At 41.9% G+C, this 21,319-nt stretch overlaps 2 protein-coding genes across 2 annotated transcripts in view; one reads left to right on the top strand and one right to left on the bottom strand.

The window, feature by feature from the left end:
- Positions 1-3,845: 3,845 nt before the first annotated feature.
- On the bottom strand, positions 3,846-11,542 carry LOC308305407 (breast cancer metastasis-suppressor 1-like protein-A). The gene is made up of 9 exons (XM_080750208.1): positions 11,454-11,542; positions 10,069-10,233; positions 9,362-9,452; positions 8,694-8,821; positions 8,343-8,422; positions 7,525-7,621; positions 6,158-6,247; positions 5,388-5,452; positions 3,846-4,321 (listed from the first exon to the last, which is right to left on the bottom strand). Exons 2-9 carry the CDS (start codon positions 10,205-10,207, stop codon positions 4,223-4,225), a joined length of 789 nt encoding a protein of 262 aa, XP_080606334.1. The 5' UTR covers positions 10,208-10,233; positions 11,454-11,542; the 3' UTR covers positions 3,846-4,222.
- Positions 11,543-16,011: 4,469 nt separating this feature from the next.
- Positions 16,012-21,319, top strand: part of ralgapa1 (Ral GTPase activating protein catalytic subunit alpha 1) — a 134,631-nt gene continuing 129,323 nt past the window's right edge. The window contains exon 1 of the mRNA XM_080751092.1: positions 16,012-16,450. Coding sequence (XP_080607218.1) covers positions 16,345-16,450 — 106 coding nt within the window. The 5' untranslated portion in view covers positions 16,012-16,344. The remainder of the gene's footprint in view (positions 16,451-21,319) is intronic.

Genomic DNA, 21,319 nt, shown 5'->3' with positions numbered 1-21,319 from the left:
TAATATGACATTTAATAGCTCACCACAGTAACACCTTATTTCACATAATCATTAGTTTATAAAGAAAATGGCAGTTTGTTCATCACCCTCTGAAAATTGGGATTTATCTGTGAAGATGGTGTCATTTTACGGTCAATAGTCAATAGCTCTCAATTTCCACAACCGGTGTATGAAATATTTAACCTGACTCTGAAATATTTGAAAATGTCTAACTCGTTTATAAAACTGACTCCCTACATGAATAGAATGATGCTGTCCAGACTTCAACCATAAAATCCACTTTAGTTTTGCTTTAATTGCTGATGTCCATTCAACTTCCACCTCAAGACTCAAAAGTGCCTCAGGAAATTGTGTGTGCAGCAGGTGATGCAAACAAGATATGCTTTTTAAAAACCATGATCTATTCTGACAACATTTGCTCTCTGTGCATCTACTGTTGAACACCAATTTCTGGGCCAGTTGGGGCCTGGAATTGATGACGTCAGAAAGTGGAACAGGAAGTGATGTCACAGTGACAGTATGGATATCCAGGGTCGGGAAGGACAAGCCAGAACATTTCTCATGGTATACTGCGAACCTTCGGTCGACGGTCGCAATAAGTGGATATATTTTCAGAATTAAGTTTAACATGTATAAATTAAATATGGATATCGGTATCTTTTAAATGATTGGTGGGGATCAAATGTATCTTCCTATCGCCAAGATAAAAGCCTGGGTTTCCGAGGCCAATGTATTGGTAACCTTTATAAAGAAGGCCACAGGTAGGGGGGAAAAGAGTGAGAACTAGAGAAATCAGGCAGAGGTAGATGTAAACAGAGTCATGCTAACACTAGAATAGTATACATTTACAGGAATACCTTGATATTTTGACTTGTGGTTAACCCATTTAGGCCTAGAATTATTGAATGCTTTAACCAGTGGAAAAATAGCAGATATACAAGCTCACAGCGCTTGTAGATCTGCTATTTTTGAAAAAGTCGTGAAAATGTGTGCAAATCTTTGAATATATGTATTTTCAAAGCGAACGTTTGTAACTCAAATTTTGCTTCTGGGTGGTCCCTGGAACTAAATATTTGCGGGTCCGTGGCCAAATAAATATCATTTTGGGGGTCCTTCACACGAAAAGGTTCGAGAACCACTGACATAGTAGTCTCAAGAACAGACTAACTGAGCTCCGTTTAAGTGAAAAGGACCTTTTCTTGGACAATGGCTGGCCAGATTGCTGACATAGAAACATAGGTTTTTCAAAAAACCTTGGAAGGATTCAAAAGAGACTTATAGAATCGGGTAAAAATTCAGATTTTCACGATTTTTCAAAAATAGCAGATCTACAAGCTGCTTGTAGATCTGCCATTTTTAATAGTTAAAGCATAAAATAATGATACACAATAATGGCACCATTAACCACAAGTTGCCAGACTCTGAAGAAGAATGCTAGTACTAACCTTTTTCTTTGGTTAGGCGAATGGCGAACATTTGGACCAATTAGCTGGTGACAAAAAGTATATAAATAGAGCCATGCGTAACTAACTACTTAGTCTTGTGTGGCCAGACTGTTGACTCCCAACATTTGCAAATGCTCCCGTCATACAGTCTGGGGCAACGGAGATCTTCTGGCGAGTATCCTATCCAGTGAGTATGGGATAAAGTGGATGTGACGCAGCTGCTCCCTTGGTGCAGTAGCAATAACAAGTCCTACTGGAAGCGTTATGTCTTCTTTCAATATTTTTGTGGGCGTTAATTATTTTTTTCTCTGGTGTTGTTGGTGTTACTTCCACTATGTTTTCAAATGTTTTCTCAAACTATACACGCATATGAAGAATATGCCACTCGAATGACCCTGTCTATGACTGCTAGTGTGTTATGTTTCGAGTGGGACTACAGTTCACTGCAGCAGTGACTACTTCTGATACTCGCCATTCGGGAGCTGTCGATCCAGACTATATAGCATTCGGGGATTGGGGAAGAGTTGTCTGGCTATGCGAGACTAGTAACTACCTAAACCCTATATACTGAGTTGACTAGGGTCCCTCAGTTTAGATACTAGGCGCTTTAGGGACGCTAGGGTTGATGTGTTTAATACTCCAACGCAGAGCTAGATGCCTCGTTCGCCTCTGCAGTTATTTGGAGGGATGTGCAAAAGTTCTAGTCCGGACTTCCTGGAATAACTAAGGGAACGGTGTCAGTCAAAGTGACTACTGGCCAATCACACCGCGTCTTTTCCAGTACCCAGCAATTCAATTCAACTGAGCTTTATTGGCACGTTTACATAGCCAAAGCAAGTGTCAATAACAGACATGGAATTACGGATCTGATTGGCTTACCGACTTCCGTATGTGATGCACGCGGAAGCAATGAACACGGAAGCGATGAAGATTCCCTTAGTTGCTCAATGCATACGCCCCCTAACCGAAGGAGGCGTCTACCTTTCTATGTCTATGCTCCAACGTACAACAGTCTCCCCTGTATGAATGTTTTGCACTGGAGCAAAACAAATTTCAATTAAGTATCTATCATTCCGAAAACTGATCCAGATGGTCCGTTTTCAGAAAGCAACGCTGTCATACAACATAGTATATATCAGGCTTAACAGTTCAAAATGCCAAGGTATGCCTTTGTCACTGTGTATGGTCACATTATTATTAATAAGTTAACAGATATAAAGTCATGGTTACCACATAATTCCTTTCTCTGTGGGAGACGGACATGGGTTGAACTCAACCACAATCAGCCCCCACCTCCTAAAACAGTGGTTCTCAACCTGTGGGTCGGGACCCCCAAGAGGGTGCCCAAATTATTTTGGGGGGGGGGGGGGTCCCCAGATGATTAACTACATTATTTTCTCACTCCACAGTAAACAAACCAACATAAAGTTTAGGTGTATAGAGGGTATCTACACATTTCTAAAGCGACAATTTAAGGACTTTTTAATACCTCTACAATGACAAATTAAACATTGGCCAAATTGTCAAATATTAGAGGCAGAAATTGTGATCTACATGCTCACAACGCCTCGCATTGCATTGCTGTGAGCAGGTAGATCTGTTTTCACAATAGAACCTTGTTATACAAAATGTAATGCCTCAACTCTTTGTGCTCGTCAGGGTGGGGGGTCCCCAGATCAAATGTGATTATTTTGGGGGTCACGGCCTGAAAAGGTTGAGAACCACTGTCCTAGGACACCCGTCAGAATATGCCCAGGTGAATCTCTTGATTTTACAGTGTAAAATCATAGAAGACCATTTCAAACAGTTTGTCCCTGTGAAAACCACTTAAAGGGATATTACACTTTCAAAAAACTTTTAGGTCTAATCAGGCTTGTATGAACACCCTGAACAGTTTTTAATTTGCTTCATTCAGTATTTAGATATTTGATGTAAATGTTACCAGCTCCAACACGCCCAGGCCCTCTCCACATACACACCCATTGTAACTTCAAACTCCATTTTAACCATGATAGATTCATTAAAAACACACATTATTTTTTCTGGTGACTCATAATACCCTCCTAATACGTGAGCAGACCGTGTTTTTTCAATAACTTTTTTCATTTATTTTCAATAAAATATTATTGTATTTAATGTTTTCCATTTTCCCAAAGAATTATTAAAAATAAAAGAAAAAGGTTATTGAAAAAACACGGTCTGCTCACGTATTAGGAGGGTATTATGAGTCACCAGAAAAAATAATGTGTGTTTTTAATGAATCTATCATGGTTAAAATGGAGTTTGAAGTTACAATGGGTGTGTATGTGGAGAGGGCCTGGGCGTGTTGGAGCTGGTAACATTTACATCAAATATCTAAATACTGAATGAAGCAAATTAAAAACTGTTCAGGGTGTTCATACAAGCCTGATTAGACCTAAGAGTTTTTTTGAAAGTGTAATATCCCTTTAACTACTGTATTATGTAAAACAAAAGAAAAAGGTATCGAAAAGATAATAGTTACCGTAAGAGTATCATTCTGAATGTAGAGAAATCTATTCCAATAGAATGGCAAAAAAACAAAATGCCACGGTTTGCTGTATGTAGTCCCTGGTGACATTGCTGTGACAAGGAGGGGTTTCATTTATCGTTAGGATCGTCGTGATTTCGTGGATCCCTCTTGCCATGGAATTTGAGGTATGTCAACGCTACCGTTTCCGTATGCTGTGTGCCCTTCCCTTGTCCCTCTCAGTGAGTGTGTGAGAGAGAGAGAGTGAGTGTGTTTGTTCCTGTATGTCTCAGCAATTGAGGATGGGTCTGCTTCTGTCTTGTCTGAAGGGGAATATGGAACTTTCAGAGTCTGACCTCCCTCTGTGAGGACCCAGCGTAGCGACCGCCTGAAACACACACACACACACACACACACACACACACACACACACACACACACACACACACACACACACACACACACACACACACACACACACACACACACACACACACACACACACACACACACACACACACACACACACACAGTTTAGCGATAAAACATAAACACACCGCATACACAAAGAACACACATATATCACTTTCACTCAACATCTATGGCAGGGGTCTTCAACAGGGGGTCCGGGACCCCTAGGAGGTCCTCAGAGTTACTATAGGGGGGGGCCACCAAATCTTTGTGTGATTTCTTTCTTTTTTTTTACATTATCCCTATTCCGAGGAGAACTTTAGCCAAAAATAGAAGATCTGTGAGCTTGTAGATCTGCCATTTTTAGCAAAGAGGTTTGGTGTAGAGGGGAAACACGAGCAGAATAAGTAAACAGTGAAAGTTTACAAAGTATTGACGGTTTAAGTGGTTAGATGTCTGAAATAACATGACAGTGCAGTCAAACAAGTCTATATGGAGCTATCCAGGAAATCTATGTAAAAGTTTAATCAGCAAAACAATTTTATACAGTATATAGTGGTTCATCTCTTTCTCAGCTTAGGGTCCTTGTAGGGCTGTAATCTAACCCTGTTTTAGGGATTCGAACTTCTGGGGGGGATTTTCCGAACGGACCATCGAACCTTCGATTTTTAATTACTTTCATAAAAACCGAACAATCGGACCATTGAACCATCAAACGTACTGTACCTTTAACCAGCTAAAACAGTGTAGGAAATGTGTTACTTCTACAAGCTCATGGCAGCATGTTTGTTTGTTTGCGACCACAAACAAAATAGGTCACACAAGGGTGAAAGTGGACAGAGACATGCTGTATGATGTCAGGCAGAAACCAGCTAAAAAGTTCATTTTTCAGGAAATGTAAAAAATAAAAGCTCAAGTAGAGTGGACCTCCAAGCTCACAATGAGGTAAAAAGGGTGGAGCCTGGAGTTAGCCAAACTGACTGACTTGAGGATCCAATGGAGTTAGCTGGTTTTGTCAGACAGCAACGAATACAGGTACATACCTTTCTGATGGTCGTCCAGTCTTCTACGATGTCCAGGTCAGGTAGCATGTAGACTATATATGGGCGTGGGCGGAGTTAAAGACCAGTGATTGACACATGGGATTAGCAGTAGGATTAATTTATTTTGCGTTCGCTTATTCAATTTCCCAAGGTGGATAGAGGATGTATGTTGTTGCACAACCAGTGTATTCAGTCAGTGTCTGTTGGGTAAAGCGAGGTTATACAAATCTCAAGGTTCAGCGACAGTTTGAGCCGAGTTAGCTTAACCACTTAAACCCAACGCTTAGTTGACTGGAATCCCCCAGGGCTCTATAATAGGGACCCTCCCATTTAAGATTTACACGCAAAATATCTACAGATCTGCACATTTTGCTAAATGTTCATCCCAAAATAGGAGGCTCAAGGTGTTTTAAAACCGATTTAGACCTGGAACATCTATACCTTTAAATCCGGGAACCCCTTTTGGTGTAATTGTTGCTGTATCACTTTTTTTTTTTTGTATTTCATTTTTAAGTTTCACTTTGTGTGTATGGATCTCCCCGCTCACTTTGCACAGGTGCGATTTATCAGAAAAGGTCAGGATTTAGAATCGGCCTCGGGTCTAAATGGGTCTGAGAGAGTCTCAGAGTAAATTAACACTCAAGATTGTGCTCTGGTGGTGATGGCAAAAAACATAGGAATGACCATTTCTAACACAACCTAACTATATGATAACCCTAGCGTGGTGCGTCTGCAGAGCTGGGGGTCTAGCAGGGCGAGCAGAAGGATATCAGACACCACAGAGGGTCTTCTCTTCTTCTTGTCTGGACTTAAGGCATCTCTCCTCTTCCTCCTCCCTGTGACCTCGTCACTCCACAGCTCTGTCAACGCGCACACACACGAACACACGCGCACACACACACACACACACACACACACACACACACAGTCAGTCAGTCAGTCAGTCAGTCAGTCAGTCAGTCAGTCAGTCAGTCAGTCAGTCAGACAGACAGACAGACAGACAGACAGACAGACAGACAGACAGACAGACAGACAGACAGACACACGTAGAAGATAACACTGACTCAATAGAGTCATGGGGAAAATCAAATTTTTGCACGTTCACCAAACCGATCTGCCCATGAAGCTGTGAATTTAAACCTTGCTAGAACTTTATTTTTTTCAATCAGAATTACACAGAAATGGAAACGAGCTGTAAACTTCTTTCTTTTTTCTTTGCATTATCCTGCTCATTGTGGTGAGGTCAGATGTTTTCTACAGATGTATGTATGTGACATGATTTCATTTCATGATCAATAAAGACATCAATCAATCAATCAAATGCTTCACACTACTACTACTACTACTGATGGTGATGATGATAAAATCCGTAAATTCACATGCTAAAAACATCAAAGTAAACAACAGTAAAATGCATTATAGAAGTTTGCTCAAGTGAGTTCCAGGGGGGGGACTATTCCATAACCTGGTCAGGCCTTTTTATACTTTGTTGTTTGTACAACTATTTTGTAGTTAACGCTAGTCAAAGTGAAAGGAGTCAAAAGCTCTAGTTGGTCTAACTGCCTAAAGCATAAGTGGGGGCATAACTGTAATATGAGTGGAAAAAACACTGAACATCTAACTGTGTGTGCTTCTCATATTTCAAATGGGATCCAAACGGAATCCTAGATTCTTAGAACCAGATCTATTATTTGCGGCCAGGAAACCTAGGTGGTGGTAAATGATTTCTGAAGTCTGATCAGGTCCAAAGAAAAGGTCTTCGGTTTTGTTGTGGTTTAATCGAATGACATTTTCAGAGCAAGTCATTAGCGTAGCATTAGTAAACACAGCCAGACAGCCTGATCTGACTGCACCTAGATGCCATTTGTAACTCTTATAAAAGCTGTCCAAGACAGTGCTATGCGTCTGACAGGATTTTAATGGTGACCAGGTTCGATTAGAGGGATAACGCAACAAAACATAACTGTCCCATAAATAATGTCCAAAGTTATTCTAACATACAAATAAACAAAACAGCAAAAGACAAGATGGACAACACTAAATAAAACGAAGGCTTGTCGATAATATGCTTATATATAGAACATAATGGTCATAGTAATCTCACTATAACTATTGTATGTATGAAACTGTGTGTTACCTGATGTGATGTCTATGCTGTGTCTGTCTTCCTCCAGCCGTCTGATCTTCTCCTCCAGTTCACTCTGGACTGTATCAAAGAGCAACAGCTTCTCACTCTGTGTACCACACACACACACACACACACACACACACATACACACACACACACACACACACACACACACACACACACACACACACAATCAGATAAAGCACATTCAACTGCACATTTCGGGGCAGCGGTGGCCTAAAGTTAGAGGAGCAGGTTTGTAAGGTTCCCGGTTCGATTCCCCGGACCGGCAGAATAAATCTGGGTGGGGATGTGAATGGCCACCACTGACCCCTCGCCCAACATTGCTACGGTGCCCCCTTGAGAAAACCTCTGGACCCCCAACTACTCCAGTGGAGCTGCTCAGTGGATAACAGTACAAGACTGGGGTTGTACTGGTCAGCTCCCATGTTTTAGCCCTTAATTAAGACCGGGAAAGCCTATACGTTGCTATACCTTTTTAATAAAAAATGTAAGCTTTTCTAAAAACGTAGGTTAGGATTTAGATGGCTTTTTTTTAAATCAGCCTCATGTCTAAATCGGTTATTTATTTTTGGGGTTATTGTGTGTGTGTGTGTGTGTGAAGCAGGGCGTTCCTAGGTGAACATTCTGGTCTTCCTAGGGGAAGACCACAGTCAACTGAAGTATGTAGAGTGGTTAAGCAGGAGTTTCGATCTGGGGTTCCATCATACATCGACTTCAAGGACTTAAGGCAGAGAGTAAATGTTTTTAAATAAGTAAAATGATGTGTGTATGTGTGTGTGTGCGTGCATGCGTGTGTGTCCCACCTCCCAATGCTGGCACGCTGCCTGGATCTCGCACTCGTATTTGTTCTTCACCGACTCCAGACACAGTTCTCTGTAAATCCCTGAGAAATGAACATCAAAGATTTCAGCCTGATCTGACTGCACCTGGATGCCATTTGTAACTCTTTTGAAAAGCTGTCTCAGACAGTGCTGTGCGTCTGACAGGATTTTAATGGTTACTAGCTTTGATTAGAGGGAAAACGCAACAAAACTTAAAGCTTAATCTGACATACAACAGTAAAACAACATAGAAAACACAAAATAAAATGAAAGCTTGTCTATATTGTGCGCATAGACAATATATGTCAATGAAACGTGTGTGCGTATTCTTACCCGCCACCTTGGTGCGGACCTGCATACTCTCCAGCAGGCCTGCCAGAGGATCTAGATACTCTGACGCCCTGCCGGCTTCCACTTCCGCCAGCTTACTGTTCAACTGGTTTGTACGCTCGCGGTACAAACTGCAGTACGCATGCACAAAGACACAGAAACAGACACAGAGTCAGGTGATGCTGGAACCGGCAGACAGGCACACACATTAACTCTCAGTTCCAGAATTAACCTGTTCATCCATTTTAAAAAAGCATCTGGGCTAAGGATTGTTCTTGTAAAGGAGCGCTCGTTTTCGATGGAGACGACAGAGGTGCGGCGTCTCAAGTGGACTTCTGCCATGTGAGACACCGTCGAGCAAGCTAAAGCGAGCGAGTCGCCGTGACGAGTGTTGCGAAGTCCGCGTGAGCCGACTCAACGCCAGTAATGTCCCAATAGGGACAGAATCGTAAATCCTCGTCCCCCCAACTTTCGGCAACTCTGCGCGGTCCAAGTCTGCGGGCGGGTATTGCCTTACCCCAGATGCTTTTTTGATACACGCTCCAAATACACACAGGTAGAATAAAACTGACATGGATGCTTCCCAACGGAGAAGCACCGAGGCAGTCGAGAGGGAGAGAGAGTGAGAGAGAGAACAGACAGAATGTTAACAGACAGACAGATAGTCTTACTGGTCTTTGAGGTCGGAGAATTGTTTCTCCAGGTTGGTCATCTCATCTAGACACTCCAGTCTCCTGCGTTCGCAATCCTCCTCGTCCATTTCTGGATTGGTAAACAAGCATTTCACACAGGTTGTTTCATATCCACAAGAACCACAAGAAGAAAAGGAAAATCACAAGAAAAACTTGAGAAATGTGACCAATAATAGAGGGTATCCGCATCATCCGCATGCATAAAGTGAATGAAAAATCGAGTGGCAAAGTGAGTTTAACATTGTTTAATGCAATCAGATATGACTTTTCTGTTTGGATGTATGGGCTGCCTGTCAAGGCCAAAAAGTCATTTTTTTGCCACTCAATATAGGCACTCCTGCATAATTTCCAGGTATGAATGATGTCACACGACAAAAAGGTATGCCCCACATTACATCATCACATGACATATTACACTATTTTACTGGGTTTTGTTAATCACTAAAGACACACACACACACAGTCACACACACACACACACACACACACACACACACACACACACACACACACACACACACACACACACACACACACACACACACACACACAATTGAACTAATCAAGTTTATGAGATCATTGAGACAAAGGTTGTCAAGGGCATTATGCCATAATGCCCACAAAAACAAGTCTTGAGTTTACATAATGATTATTTGGGGAAAAGGTTGAGAAGCACTGTTCCTTACCAGAGCTGTCTCCATCCTCAGAGATGGAGGAAGAGTCAGAGTCCTCCTCCTCAGAGGTGGAGGCCTCCTGCTCCTGCTCCTCCACCTCCATCTCCTCTGCCGTGCTCTCCTTCTTCTCCCGGTCACGGTGCACCGGCATGTCTGGCTGGCCGACTTGCTCCTCAACTGTCAGGGGCGTCACAAGGGGGGGAGGGGGAAGTGGGACTGAGTTACTAGGGCCCAAGACGCGTTGTGAGCTTGTAGATCTGCTATTTCCACTACTTTTGACATGCAAACGATTATGACAAAATAATTGCGATTAGACGATTATGCAATAATTGTGATAGGCCTAATGATGATGATTATTATTATGATAACAAAGCAAAAGGAATCTCAGGGCTGCATGCCTTTGGGCTGGCCGTTAACAAGGAAAAATGTGCAGGTCATAATTTGTGTTTAGTCTAATATCACATTGTGTTACATCCTTGAAATAGAAATATGGAATTGATGACATCCGATCTTGCATAAGTGCTTCCCAAACCGGAATAAACACTTAATTGCAGTTTGTAGGTATAGGGTAGCTCTGGTCCATCGCTTTCACCTCCCGCATTGCTCCCGGACCTGTTACGAGAGGTGAAAGCGATGGACCAGAGCTAGGTATAGGGTAGCTCTGGTCCGGCTTTTAAGCCGTGACATCATTTTGTAGGCAGAGGAGAATCTGCCCCCAGAGCATTTTCTGTCCCTCGCTATTTTCAACAGATCCGAGACAAAAATAACGACTAAAGTATAATTCTAACACTTTCCTTTCAACAACAAAGAGAAGAAACATTTGTAAATAGTAAAAATAGTAAAAAGATTCACGGAAACTGGGGGCAGAAATTCTCCTCTGCCTACAAAATGATGTCATACTTAACAGCCCCAGATACTACGTAATAAATCAAATACTATTTCCATGGTAATAATAATACACACGCGCGCGCGCGCGCACTCTCTCTCTCTCTCTCTCACACACACACACACACACACACACACACACACAGTTGAATGTCCATTGTTGCCTCTTACCTGTCTGTTATCTAGTTGTGTAAGAATAATTATAAATTAATAAAATTGGCAAGGAATACTTGCATGCACGAAACTTTTCCCCTCTTTTGTTCGTCTTTATTTCTCCTACACAAGGGCTGAGTTATCGGTTAACCATGGAAACCGCTATTTTCTTTCCAATCCGTTTCTTTCTTTATGGCTGTGATGTAATAATAACTCGTTTTAGATCATTTTACCTGTATTTTGGTTGTGTACCTGAATGAAAACAAATAAACAAGCTAACGCGGAGTGTTGAGTTGCGAGGTAATTTCCATTAGCAAGGAACACGAATCAAGCAGTTAGTTAAAGCTTTGTTGACTCACAAGTGAAGACTGTATGGCAGTCGTAGCTTCGGGCAAAAAAATAAGAAATAAAGCTTTCTTTCTTCAAACTAATTCGTTCGGATGCTCGTAAGCTACAAGGGGGGGAAAAAGCTAAAAACAAATCACGGCAGCGCCTTCTTGTTTGTTCTGGGAGATGTAGTTTTTAATCGTGTACATTGTAGCGTCCTCGAACGTACGAGAAAACAGAGATACACTACATTACCCACAGTTCATTTCACCCCTGCAGCTCGACAAGTCGAATCTGAGAGATCGATCTAAGCGCGTCGAACCAAAGTGCAAAATAATGCATTGACACCTGTCGTGTGATAGAAACCCGTTCTAATTTATAAGCCATGCAAAATAAAATATATTGACAACTTTATCATATGATAAATTCTGATAAAAAACATAAAAATGTGTTATTGACCGCTCATAGGGGGTGGATTTATCTGCTGTCCATTACTTTGTTTTTCCTCCTCCCTACTCCGCCATGATGTTTTCTCAGGCGGCGGAGCGTCCCATAGCTCGAAGGGCCGCACTGTGATTGGCTAGCTGGTTGTCATTGGAGACATTAGCAGCTACAGTGAGAGGGTGTCTCCATGTCTCCATGGCATGAGTAATCAAAAGAGGAACAAAAAAGTCATTTGGGGGGTGAACTAGGGGAGAGCCTGCACGATTGTAACGTTTTTCACATTTCAATATTTTACTCAGAGATTCTTTCACCTACATATGTAATATTTTCAGGCAAAGGACTTACACATGTCTGCTATCATAAACCACTTCAAGTTTTTCATTTGATAAAACAGGTCATGAGTTATTAAACCGAGAGTGGACGCTGTTCTGATGTTACATTTGAAGCCCACACGGGATTAATTGTAACAGCATGATTTACAAATGTAACAAAGCTAAAGAACCTTAATAAAGAAATATTTTTTTGTTTAAATCAATTATATTTCATTCAAGCAACTCTTTTACATTGTTTTCATACCAAGGGTGTGATAAGATACTATATCATACTTTAGGAAAATATTAAATATTACAAGATGTACCAGTTTAAGCGTTTGAGTGAATTCCATGGGAAAATACATTGATTACCTAAATAAATAGCAAGTTTGATTAATGCAACATGTTATACATCCCTAATCTGACTTAAAATACACTGTAATTGAATGTCAGCTGACTGAACACAATATTGGCCAATATGTCAAATATTTCAATATGATATTATCATGTTAAATTGTGTTACAATTGAACCGTTTTGGCACCCCTGCTTTGACGTTGCCTACAGAACAGAACTAACATGCATAGCAAGTTAAAACGATGTAAACTAATGAAGAACAGATACATGCAGAGAGCCATCTAGATTTTATCTCCGCAACATTAAAGAAAAGATTTGCAGACCAAAGATACTCAAAGTGAAAATTTTTACGCATTTTGAAAAATACCAGTTTTTCTGCAATAACTCGATCTAGGCTGGATACAAATAGTTCTTACTTCCTGGAGACATTCATTACGGCCCTGGTCACAAACTGATGCGATGACGTCATGATGGCATTGACCAATCAGGAGATAATGTGCTTGTTAAAATTATGAAGCGTTACAATTGAGGCGGCTCTCCCCTACTCCTTTAATGCCCAAGCTGACTGTACCACTTTCTCCTGTCTCTTTCTTTTCTAGTAGACAGTAGACACTGTGACACAAGTGTTTCTTTCTTGTCTTGTAGACACCAGTGTTTTTTTGTTGAGTCCCCATCTTTAAACCAATCCAGTGACTTTGATTGGTGCAGGGCTGAGCATGGATCAGATTGTAAATACCAATTTATTTATTTCACAGCAGATAGATAGGCCTACATTTTACATTTTAAATATTAATCCTTAAATTCAATGAATTCTTTCAATGGACCAAAATCTTGTTTTATTTGATGGCCTTCCTGCCCTGGCATTTGACCTTTGTGCCCTCAAATAATGGACAACACCAAAGCCAAGTGGCCTTGCCCCTAAAATGATGAAATTCCAGGCCTGGTTTCATGACACAGTTCACTGGTACACGGTCAACTAAAAGGATAAGCTCAGGAAAGCTGTGGCTTGTTTACATCGAGATCCTTTTTTCCCCAAATCATATAACATTGAATGACAGAACATAGTACTATGCAGAAGATATCATCGGAAAAAACAATCGGAAAAAATAAACTATGCTAAATAAATGGTATTTACAATAGAAGGGTCATGGGGAGGGTAAGGTTAGGCTAGATTTATTGTTACCAGTTTCGAGCGGCTGCCCACCTGTAAGTGGTTTTTCATGGCGGTTTTAAAGGAAGTTAGGGATTTACACTCCTTTAAGGCCTTCGGTAGGGCGTTCCACATTGTACATATTAATAGTATAGCAGGAGAACTAATTTGAACCTTTGTTTGAGCCGAATCTGGGTTTGAACATGATCTGTGGAGCTGCCTCTGGTGTTGTAATTGTGGAAATTTTTGACGTTTTGGAAGTATTTTCTCAGATAGATGGGTATATTAGTGGTGTAGTGTATCTTGTACACCAGGCCCATTGCAAGATGCTGTAGGTAGGCCTACTCTACTTTGACCCACCCCACGTTTGAAAATGTGAATAGGGGTGAGGTGAGTCCGAAAAAGAAGGTATAAGCAGGTCATCTTTTCACTGGAAAGATTAGCCTCAAGGATGCAACCCAAGTAGGTAATTTAATTTTTGTGTTATTACATTGCCACCCACTTTGACTGTGAAGTTATCGACCTTGCTAAGCTTATGATTTGATCCAAAGAGGATGGATTCGGTTTTGCCCAGGTGTATTGATAATTTGTTGTCATTGGGCCAGGTGTAGATCTTATTTAGTTCAGAGCTGTCTTCAGAGTGTCTTTTGCAAGTTATCCCAGTCTGGGACAAGGAGAGCTGAGTCATCCGCGAACAGGAACCTGTTCCTGTTGCAGTCGCATTCAGATGCCATGTATTTGGAACAATAGAGGCCCTAGTATGCTGGAACACAACCATGGAGTCTATCATATGGTGGGGTTCAAATCGGTGAGGTTTCAGAGGTCAAGTTATTGGGTGTTAAAATAAAAAAACAATCTTTCATGGACAGCTCATACCACAGATCTCACAGAAATAGGTACAAGTGAACTGCACAGAATAATGGGTTGGCCCACAACGTGTTAGACAGCAGTCTCTTGCACTGATTTCCAAAATTCATTTGTCTAACAAACCAGTAAAGAATAGAATATATTCAATAGATTGTCATTAGTGCGTGATGGACATCAGGTCAACATAAGTTCAAGACATAAAGATCACTATGTTTTACCCCAAATAAAAACTGTTAAGGGAAGTAGAACTTTTATTTTTAGGGCAGTTAAATTATGGAAACAGTTGCGATAACTAGGATGACCTTTTATTGATGATTTATCAAGTGATTTAGTATTATTTTATTTGTTCTAATAAATTGGTATGGTGGCAGGTCTAGGCCTGGCTCAGGGAGGAGGGGTGCCATGCACATTCAAAATAAATAAATATAGTTTCGCTACTCACCAAAACAAAGACGGCTAATTTAGGGAGATGAAAGCCTACTCTCCTTAGTGGGAAGTCTGGGAACACTCTGAGCACCCCACCTCACGTCTAAAATACACTTTTTAGCCATAAAAGAACTATTTCACCGGAAGGTGAATATCTGGTCAATGGAATTTTCTATTAAGCTTTGAATTGAATTTTCTATTGACAAGGTCTATAGAGGGCGCTGTGGAGTTGCTAAAACCTCTGGGGAAATATTTTCTTTTTTTGGCCAAAAGATGTATTTTAGACGTGAGGTAGGGGCTCAGAATGTTCCTACTAGGGTAAGTAGCCTAGGTTCTCAATATCTTAGAACCGTCTTTGTTTTGGTGAGTAGCGAAAGTGTATTTTTTATCTTTACTACAGACGAGATCTGGGCTGAGCTGCCTGGGCTACCGCGGCTGTGAGTGCAAGGTCTCATCGGTGACATAGCGTTAAAGGAAAAATAGGCAAGCTTGTGTGTACACAAAAACATTCCCCCCTCCCCTCTATGACAGGCATCAAACAGGTAGTTGTCTTTGATGCTTTCAGTGATTAGAAAGATCACTAACGAGGACTTGACACTTTTATGGCCCAATCAATTACCTTAGTGCACAACCCCTTTGAAGTTCAAAGGGAGCAATTAAGACCTCTGGCTGAGCTCCTCCTGACAAAAACGTCCTGTTAACATTTAATGTCAACATAAAGAGTGGAACAGAGCAGAAATACAGACAGGGGATGTCTTTCTGCAAGGAAACACCCCTGATGAAGGAAAATGACTGCTAAAAGTTTATACATAATTAAAGTTACATAATTTTTCCTTGTTAAGGAGAGCTCCTTCTGACGCTACTACCAGAGCTAGGTCCCGACCCAGTGTTTGGGAAACACGTCCCCCCCGAGCTATGGGATGTATAGGCTCTCAACAGTTCAGCTCTGGTGCTCTAGTCTCTGTCTGTCTGTGTGTTTTGGAAGAAGAGAAAGAAGGGAGGTGCAATGGATGGATGCTTTGCGCCGCTAGGTTTTACATAACTCCTCTCTTTAAAGAAGCAACAACAACACAAACAGCAATGCAACGTTTCCCACCGCTACTACTGCTTGTTTTGACGATACACTGATGTATGTTGACGTCGTCGGTCGTGTCGAGCGCTGCCCGCGTCGTTCGCAGCAGCAGCAGCAGCAACAACAACGGTATTCAATGATAGCTAGCGGGACCGCCGGGCAGTTTATGTGAAGATTAAACAGCTAGCTGAGGCAGAGCTACCACTCAGCTAGCTCCTCCACACACAGCCCTGCCTGCCTGACTGACTGGCTGTCTTCTCTACAACACTACACCACCCACATTCATTCTGCTGTTGTAATGTTCTCCAAAAAGCCCCACGGGGACGTCAAGAAGTCCACCCAGAAGGTGCTGGACCCCAAGAAGGACGTGCTGACCCGGCTGAAACATCTGAGGATAGTCATAGGTGAGTTACAACAAGTCAGTCTCTCTCTCTCTCTCTCTCTGTGTGTGTGTGTGTGTGTGTGTGTGTGTGTGTGTGTGTGTGTGTGTGTGTGTGTGTGTGTGTGATGGTTGGCTGGTTCACACAGTGACACACACACACACACACACACACACACACACACACACACACACACACACACACACACACACACACACACACACACACACACTGCTATAATACTGTCTGTCTCTCTGGACTGTTTTGGGATCCAATGATTTTGTCTGCTTGTTGTTTTATGACATTGAGAGGGAGAGAGACAGACAGACAGACAGAGTGAGAGACAGACAGAGAGAGAGAGAGAGAGAGAGAGAGAGAGAGAGAGAGCGAGACAGACAGAGAGAGGGCGTGTCAAACAGTGATGGAGCTTTGGTGTCAAGTCAACACTGAACAGTGCTGTGTGTGTGTGTGTGTGTGTGTGTGTGTGTGTGTGTGTGTGTGTGTGTGTGTGTGTGTGTGTGTGTGTGTGTGTGTGTGTGTGTGTGTGTGTGTGTGTGTGTGTGTGTGTGTGTGTGTGTGTGTGTGTGTGCGTGCGTGCGTGCGTGTGTGTGTACGTACAGTGTGGAAGTGTTGTTAATTGTCACAGTATGTTGCATGCGTGTGTGAGTGTGAATAGTGCTGTGTGGTGTGGAGTCTGTGGACCTTGTCACAGTCTTTAGGATGTGTGTGCGTGTGCTGTGAAGTGTGCTGTGAGTGTTGCAGCAGTGCCACAAAATACATTAAGGTCACAATATGGAACTAGGTGTTGAGTACAAGTGTTGTCTTTTTCTGGTTTAAGCCACTTACAGCTTATTTTATACTTTCAAAAACTCTCAACAAGATGTTTTATAAGTAGCAGAAATCGCGACTCTGGATCACATATACTCAACAAGGCATCACATATTTGCAACACAATTTGAGCTTGTGCATTGGCTGTTTTGACTCATTTGGACAAGTACCTTTTACCAATTATAGAGGTTGTAAGTGGTACTGGATATGCAGCTCTGCAAATAAAAGGCGAATTGATCCCAGTGCATGCTGGGGGACGATATCACAATAAATTAATTCTCCATGATACGATATATCGTGAGTGTTTTTTATCACGATAAACGATAATATCGCTTATTGTCCCATCCCTACTGTGTGAACATGGAGGTTGACAGACACGGTGAGAGTGTGAGTGTGTCAGCAGAGGAGAGAAGAAAACGAATGGTGAGAGTGAGAGGACAATGTGTTATTACAGTACATACTCAATGACATAGCCTCTAGTTCTCTCTCTCTCTCTCACACACACACACACACACACACACACACACACACACACACACACACACACACACACACACACACACACACACACACACACACACACACAGGCCTAACCTAGAAAAGGAAACGGTCTCTACTATTTCCTCTATGTTCAGTATAGTACAGTAGCCGGACTTCCCGTGTCTATTGTATGGGCTACTTGTGTAGTGTGTGTGTGTGTGTGTGTGTGTGTGTGTGTGTGTTTGGGGGGTTGAGTGTTTGCACTCAGACAGGAGAGGGTGTGCCTTCTCTGTGCACTCCATGGGGAATGTTGGGCCTTGATAACAATCACACGCACGCACTCTCTCACACACACACACACACACACACACACACACACACACACACACACACACACACACACACACACACACACACACACACACACACACACACACACACTTAAGAGAGATAGCTGGACAACCACACAGTCTACATACCAGTATACAGGAAACCTTGTATACTGCAATATTACCAGCAAGGGGAATGAGTGCAAACAAAATCAGCATGTGTAGCATATGATTTACTGTAACTTGCAAAAACACCTTTTTTCAAAACTGGTAATATAACATTGTCCATCTGAGCGCTGCATAAAAGCGTTCCATATGTATCATGGACGTTATTGGTAACTACGACATTGTCAGAACAATTACATTTTAACTGGAGCAAGTCACGCTGCATGAAAGTAAAAACCTAGCTGTTTATTGAGCACAGTTTGTAGTGATTCTGTTTCAGAATTCTAACCTTAAAGCCATATAAGTGGAATAGTATCTATATTCAATTCAATTCAAAGGGCTTTATTGGCATGAGAAAACATACATTTACATTGCCAAAGCATAAGTGTACACAGTACAATACAATCAGAACAAAATATGTACAAGTGAAAGGGGTGTAACAGTTTTCATGCATCAATGTTACATGCAGGCAGAGCATGGATATATACAATGGTCTTTAAGGTGGTTGGGTTCCATTTGATATCCTTCTCCTATCACAGCAGCTCACTAATCTTACCACACCAGCCAAACATGGTGCGTCATATGATATTTGATCAATTACATTGTTATTATCTGGTATGACTGCAGTCCTTTTGAGGAAGATGATGTAGACATCGAAACATCATTCACCTGTTGCTAGCAGATAAATTACTTAAATCTATGAGCTCAGCTGCTGTCCTCCTTCGCTGCAGAGATTTTGTCCTCTTGAGACATTGCAAGGCCTCATGATAACAAACCTATTACTCGAAGGATTTGCAATACCCTTTGATGTTGCAATCAGGCTATTGTTGTGTAAACCTTGGCCAGTGCCGATTGGTAATGTAGTGGGAAACCAGATAAATAGCAGCCATGGCTATGGTTATTAAGTAGGCTTTGACTAGTCTTGTTTGACTCTGCAGTCAAACTAAATTAAAGTAGCCCTCGTCGTCAGTCTAGACTCTAGAGTCTAGAGTCAAAATATGCCCGACAATCTGCTTCAGTTATTGAAAAAATGTGAATGAGTTTGGGGGTCAACTCCAAACAGTGGCACAAATATAGTATGCTACTGGCAATACTTATTTCCAAAGCCATTCAGCCCCACTGGTGTGTGTACAAAGGTAAAATAAAATTGCACCGGCTTGTCGGTTAGTTGCTCCTGTTCTCACATTTGGCCTAAATATAATAAGCTGTGGAATCAGTTTTGTTCTTTGAAGAATGGAGGTCCCAGAGAGAAGGCTAGAAAACTAGCGAGCTGTGCTATCTATGGATACCTTGCTATTGAGACCTTACAAGGACAACTGACTGCTATGGCATAGAAAACAGACAGCCTGTGTGTGTGTGTGTGTGTGTGTGTGTGTGTGTGTGTGTGTGTGTGTGTGTGTGTGTGTGTGTGTGTGTGTGTGTGTGTGTGTGTGTGTGTGTGTGTGTGTGTGTGTGTGTGTGTGTGTGTGTGTGTGTGTGTGTGTGTGTGCGCGTGTGCGTCTGGCAGACAGTGTTCTCCCTGCATGTTCGGTCTTCATATAAACAAACGCAGAGACAGAGATGCTATCACCAGAAGCTCCTTTGAATGTGTGCATGTGCTTGTGTGCACAAGTACCAATGATACACGCGTGGTCTGCGGTGGCACCTATGCAATATATCTCCTTCACCCAGATTTTCCTTTATCCCCACTTTTCCCACTTACAGCAGGGCTGCAAGTGGGGATGCCAATCCACAGCTTTGGTTCCAAACAAGATATCTGAAAACTGGTGCAGAATTTGCTGTGCCCCTTTGTGCTCCACAGAGAATAAACCCTACTGATGTTAATGACTCTGTCAGCTAGTGGAGTTTTGTTTTGTTTGCCAGGAGGAGGAGTCTGTTCTCTGTCAGAATACAGGCTTCGTATTCTGTAACTGCCTGTAACTCTTGACATTGACAACCGTAGTATATCGTCGTGCAATGAAAACATTTTGAAACATCCTCGAATGATTTTCTCAGGGGCAAAAAGTTTGATAAAATGTCTTTAACTGTCATCAAGGTTATGTTAGAAGTAGAACCAGCTGTGATACACAAGGCTGTTAAAACTGGATGCACAAAATAGAATGTCTGATTATGACTTATTATTTTGATGGTCATACCGACCAATATCAATTACCAATATACAATACCAGTTTATCAGTGTAGTAGGGCTTATAGGTGAACGCCTATTCTAATGTAACTGTGATGCTGCCTGCTGGGGGCAAATGCAGATATCTAACTTTATGTGACCTTATTTATATTCATAAATAAGGTCACATATAAGTCAACACTACTCCCTGTTTCTAGGGATCAGATTTTAACATGCTGCGTTATAAGGCCTAGAAGTGTTGTGATAGCAATGTGTTTTTAGGTGGCTTATTAATTATAGTAATTAGGGGGCGCCCGCTGGCCTTGTGGTCAAGGCGCATAGCACATACTAGGCTATGATGCCTGCTGGCATCGCCGGTTCGATTCCCGATCCGGACGACCTTTGCCGCGTGTCGTTCCCCGTCTCTCTCCCCGTTTCCTGTCAGTCTACTATCCTATCAAAATAAAGGCATAAAAAGCCCAAAAACACATCTTTAAAAAGTTATAGTAATAAGCCTTATTCACGGCCCGCCCACTCAGCAAATTTCTCAGCATCCCCCGGGTGCTGACATCAATTTAGAAAGGGAAACTATAACAGAGCTGGACTTAAAGCCAACAAATCATTATTTCGAACGGTAAAGTAAATTATAATGCTTTGTGCCTTTTACTATCTTGTGTTCTTGATCATGCTAGCCGTATTTTATACTTTACTATTCGGAAATTGCATTAAATTTGCGATTTCTGTGTTAACTCTATAGGCTATAGTAGGATTTTCCCCTTCAAAATGTGACTTCAGCACCCGGGGGATGCTGAGTGGGCGGGCCGTGAATAAGGCTAATTAGGGGTGCCCGCTGGCCTTGTAGTCCAGGTGCTTACCACATAGGCTCTGATGCCTGACAGCTGACAGCGTGTTACGGGTTCGAGTCCCGATCCCGCCGACCTTTGCTGCATGTCTCTCCCCATTTCCTGTCAGTTTACTGTATCAATA

The sequence above is a fragment of the Nannobrachium achirus genome (genome assembly GCF_963921795.1).
Source record: "Nannobrachium achirus genome assembly, chromosome: 20".
Lineage (NCBI taxonomy): Eukaryota > Metazoa > Chordata > Actinopteri > Myctophiformes > Myctophidae > Nannobrachium > Nannobrachium achirus.
The sequence above is the reverse complement of the archived record's forward strand: the minus strand, read 5'-3'. Positions and strand labels throughout refer to the sequence as shown.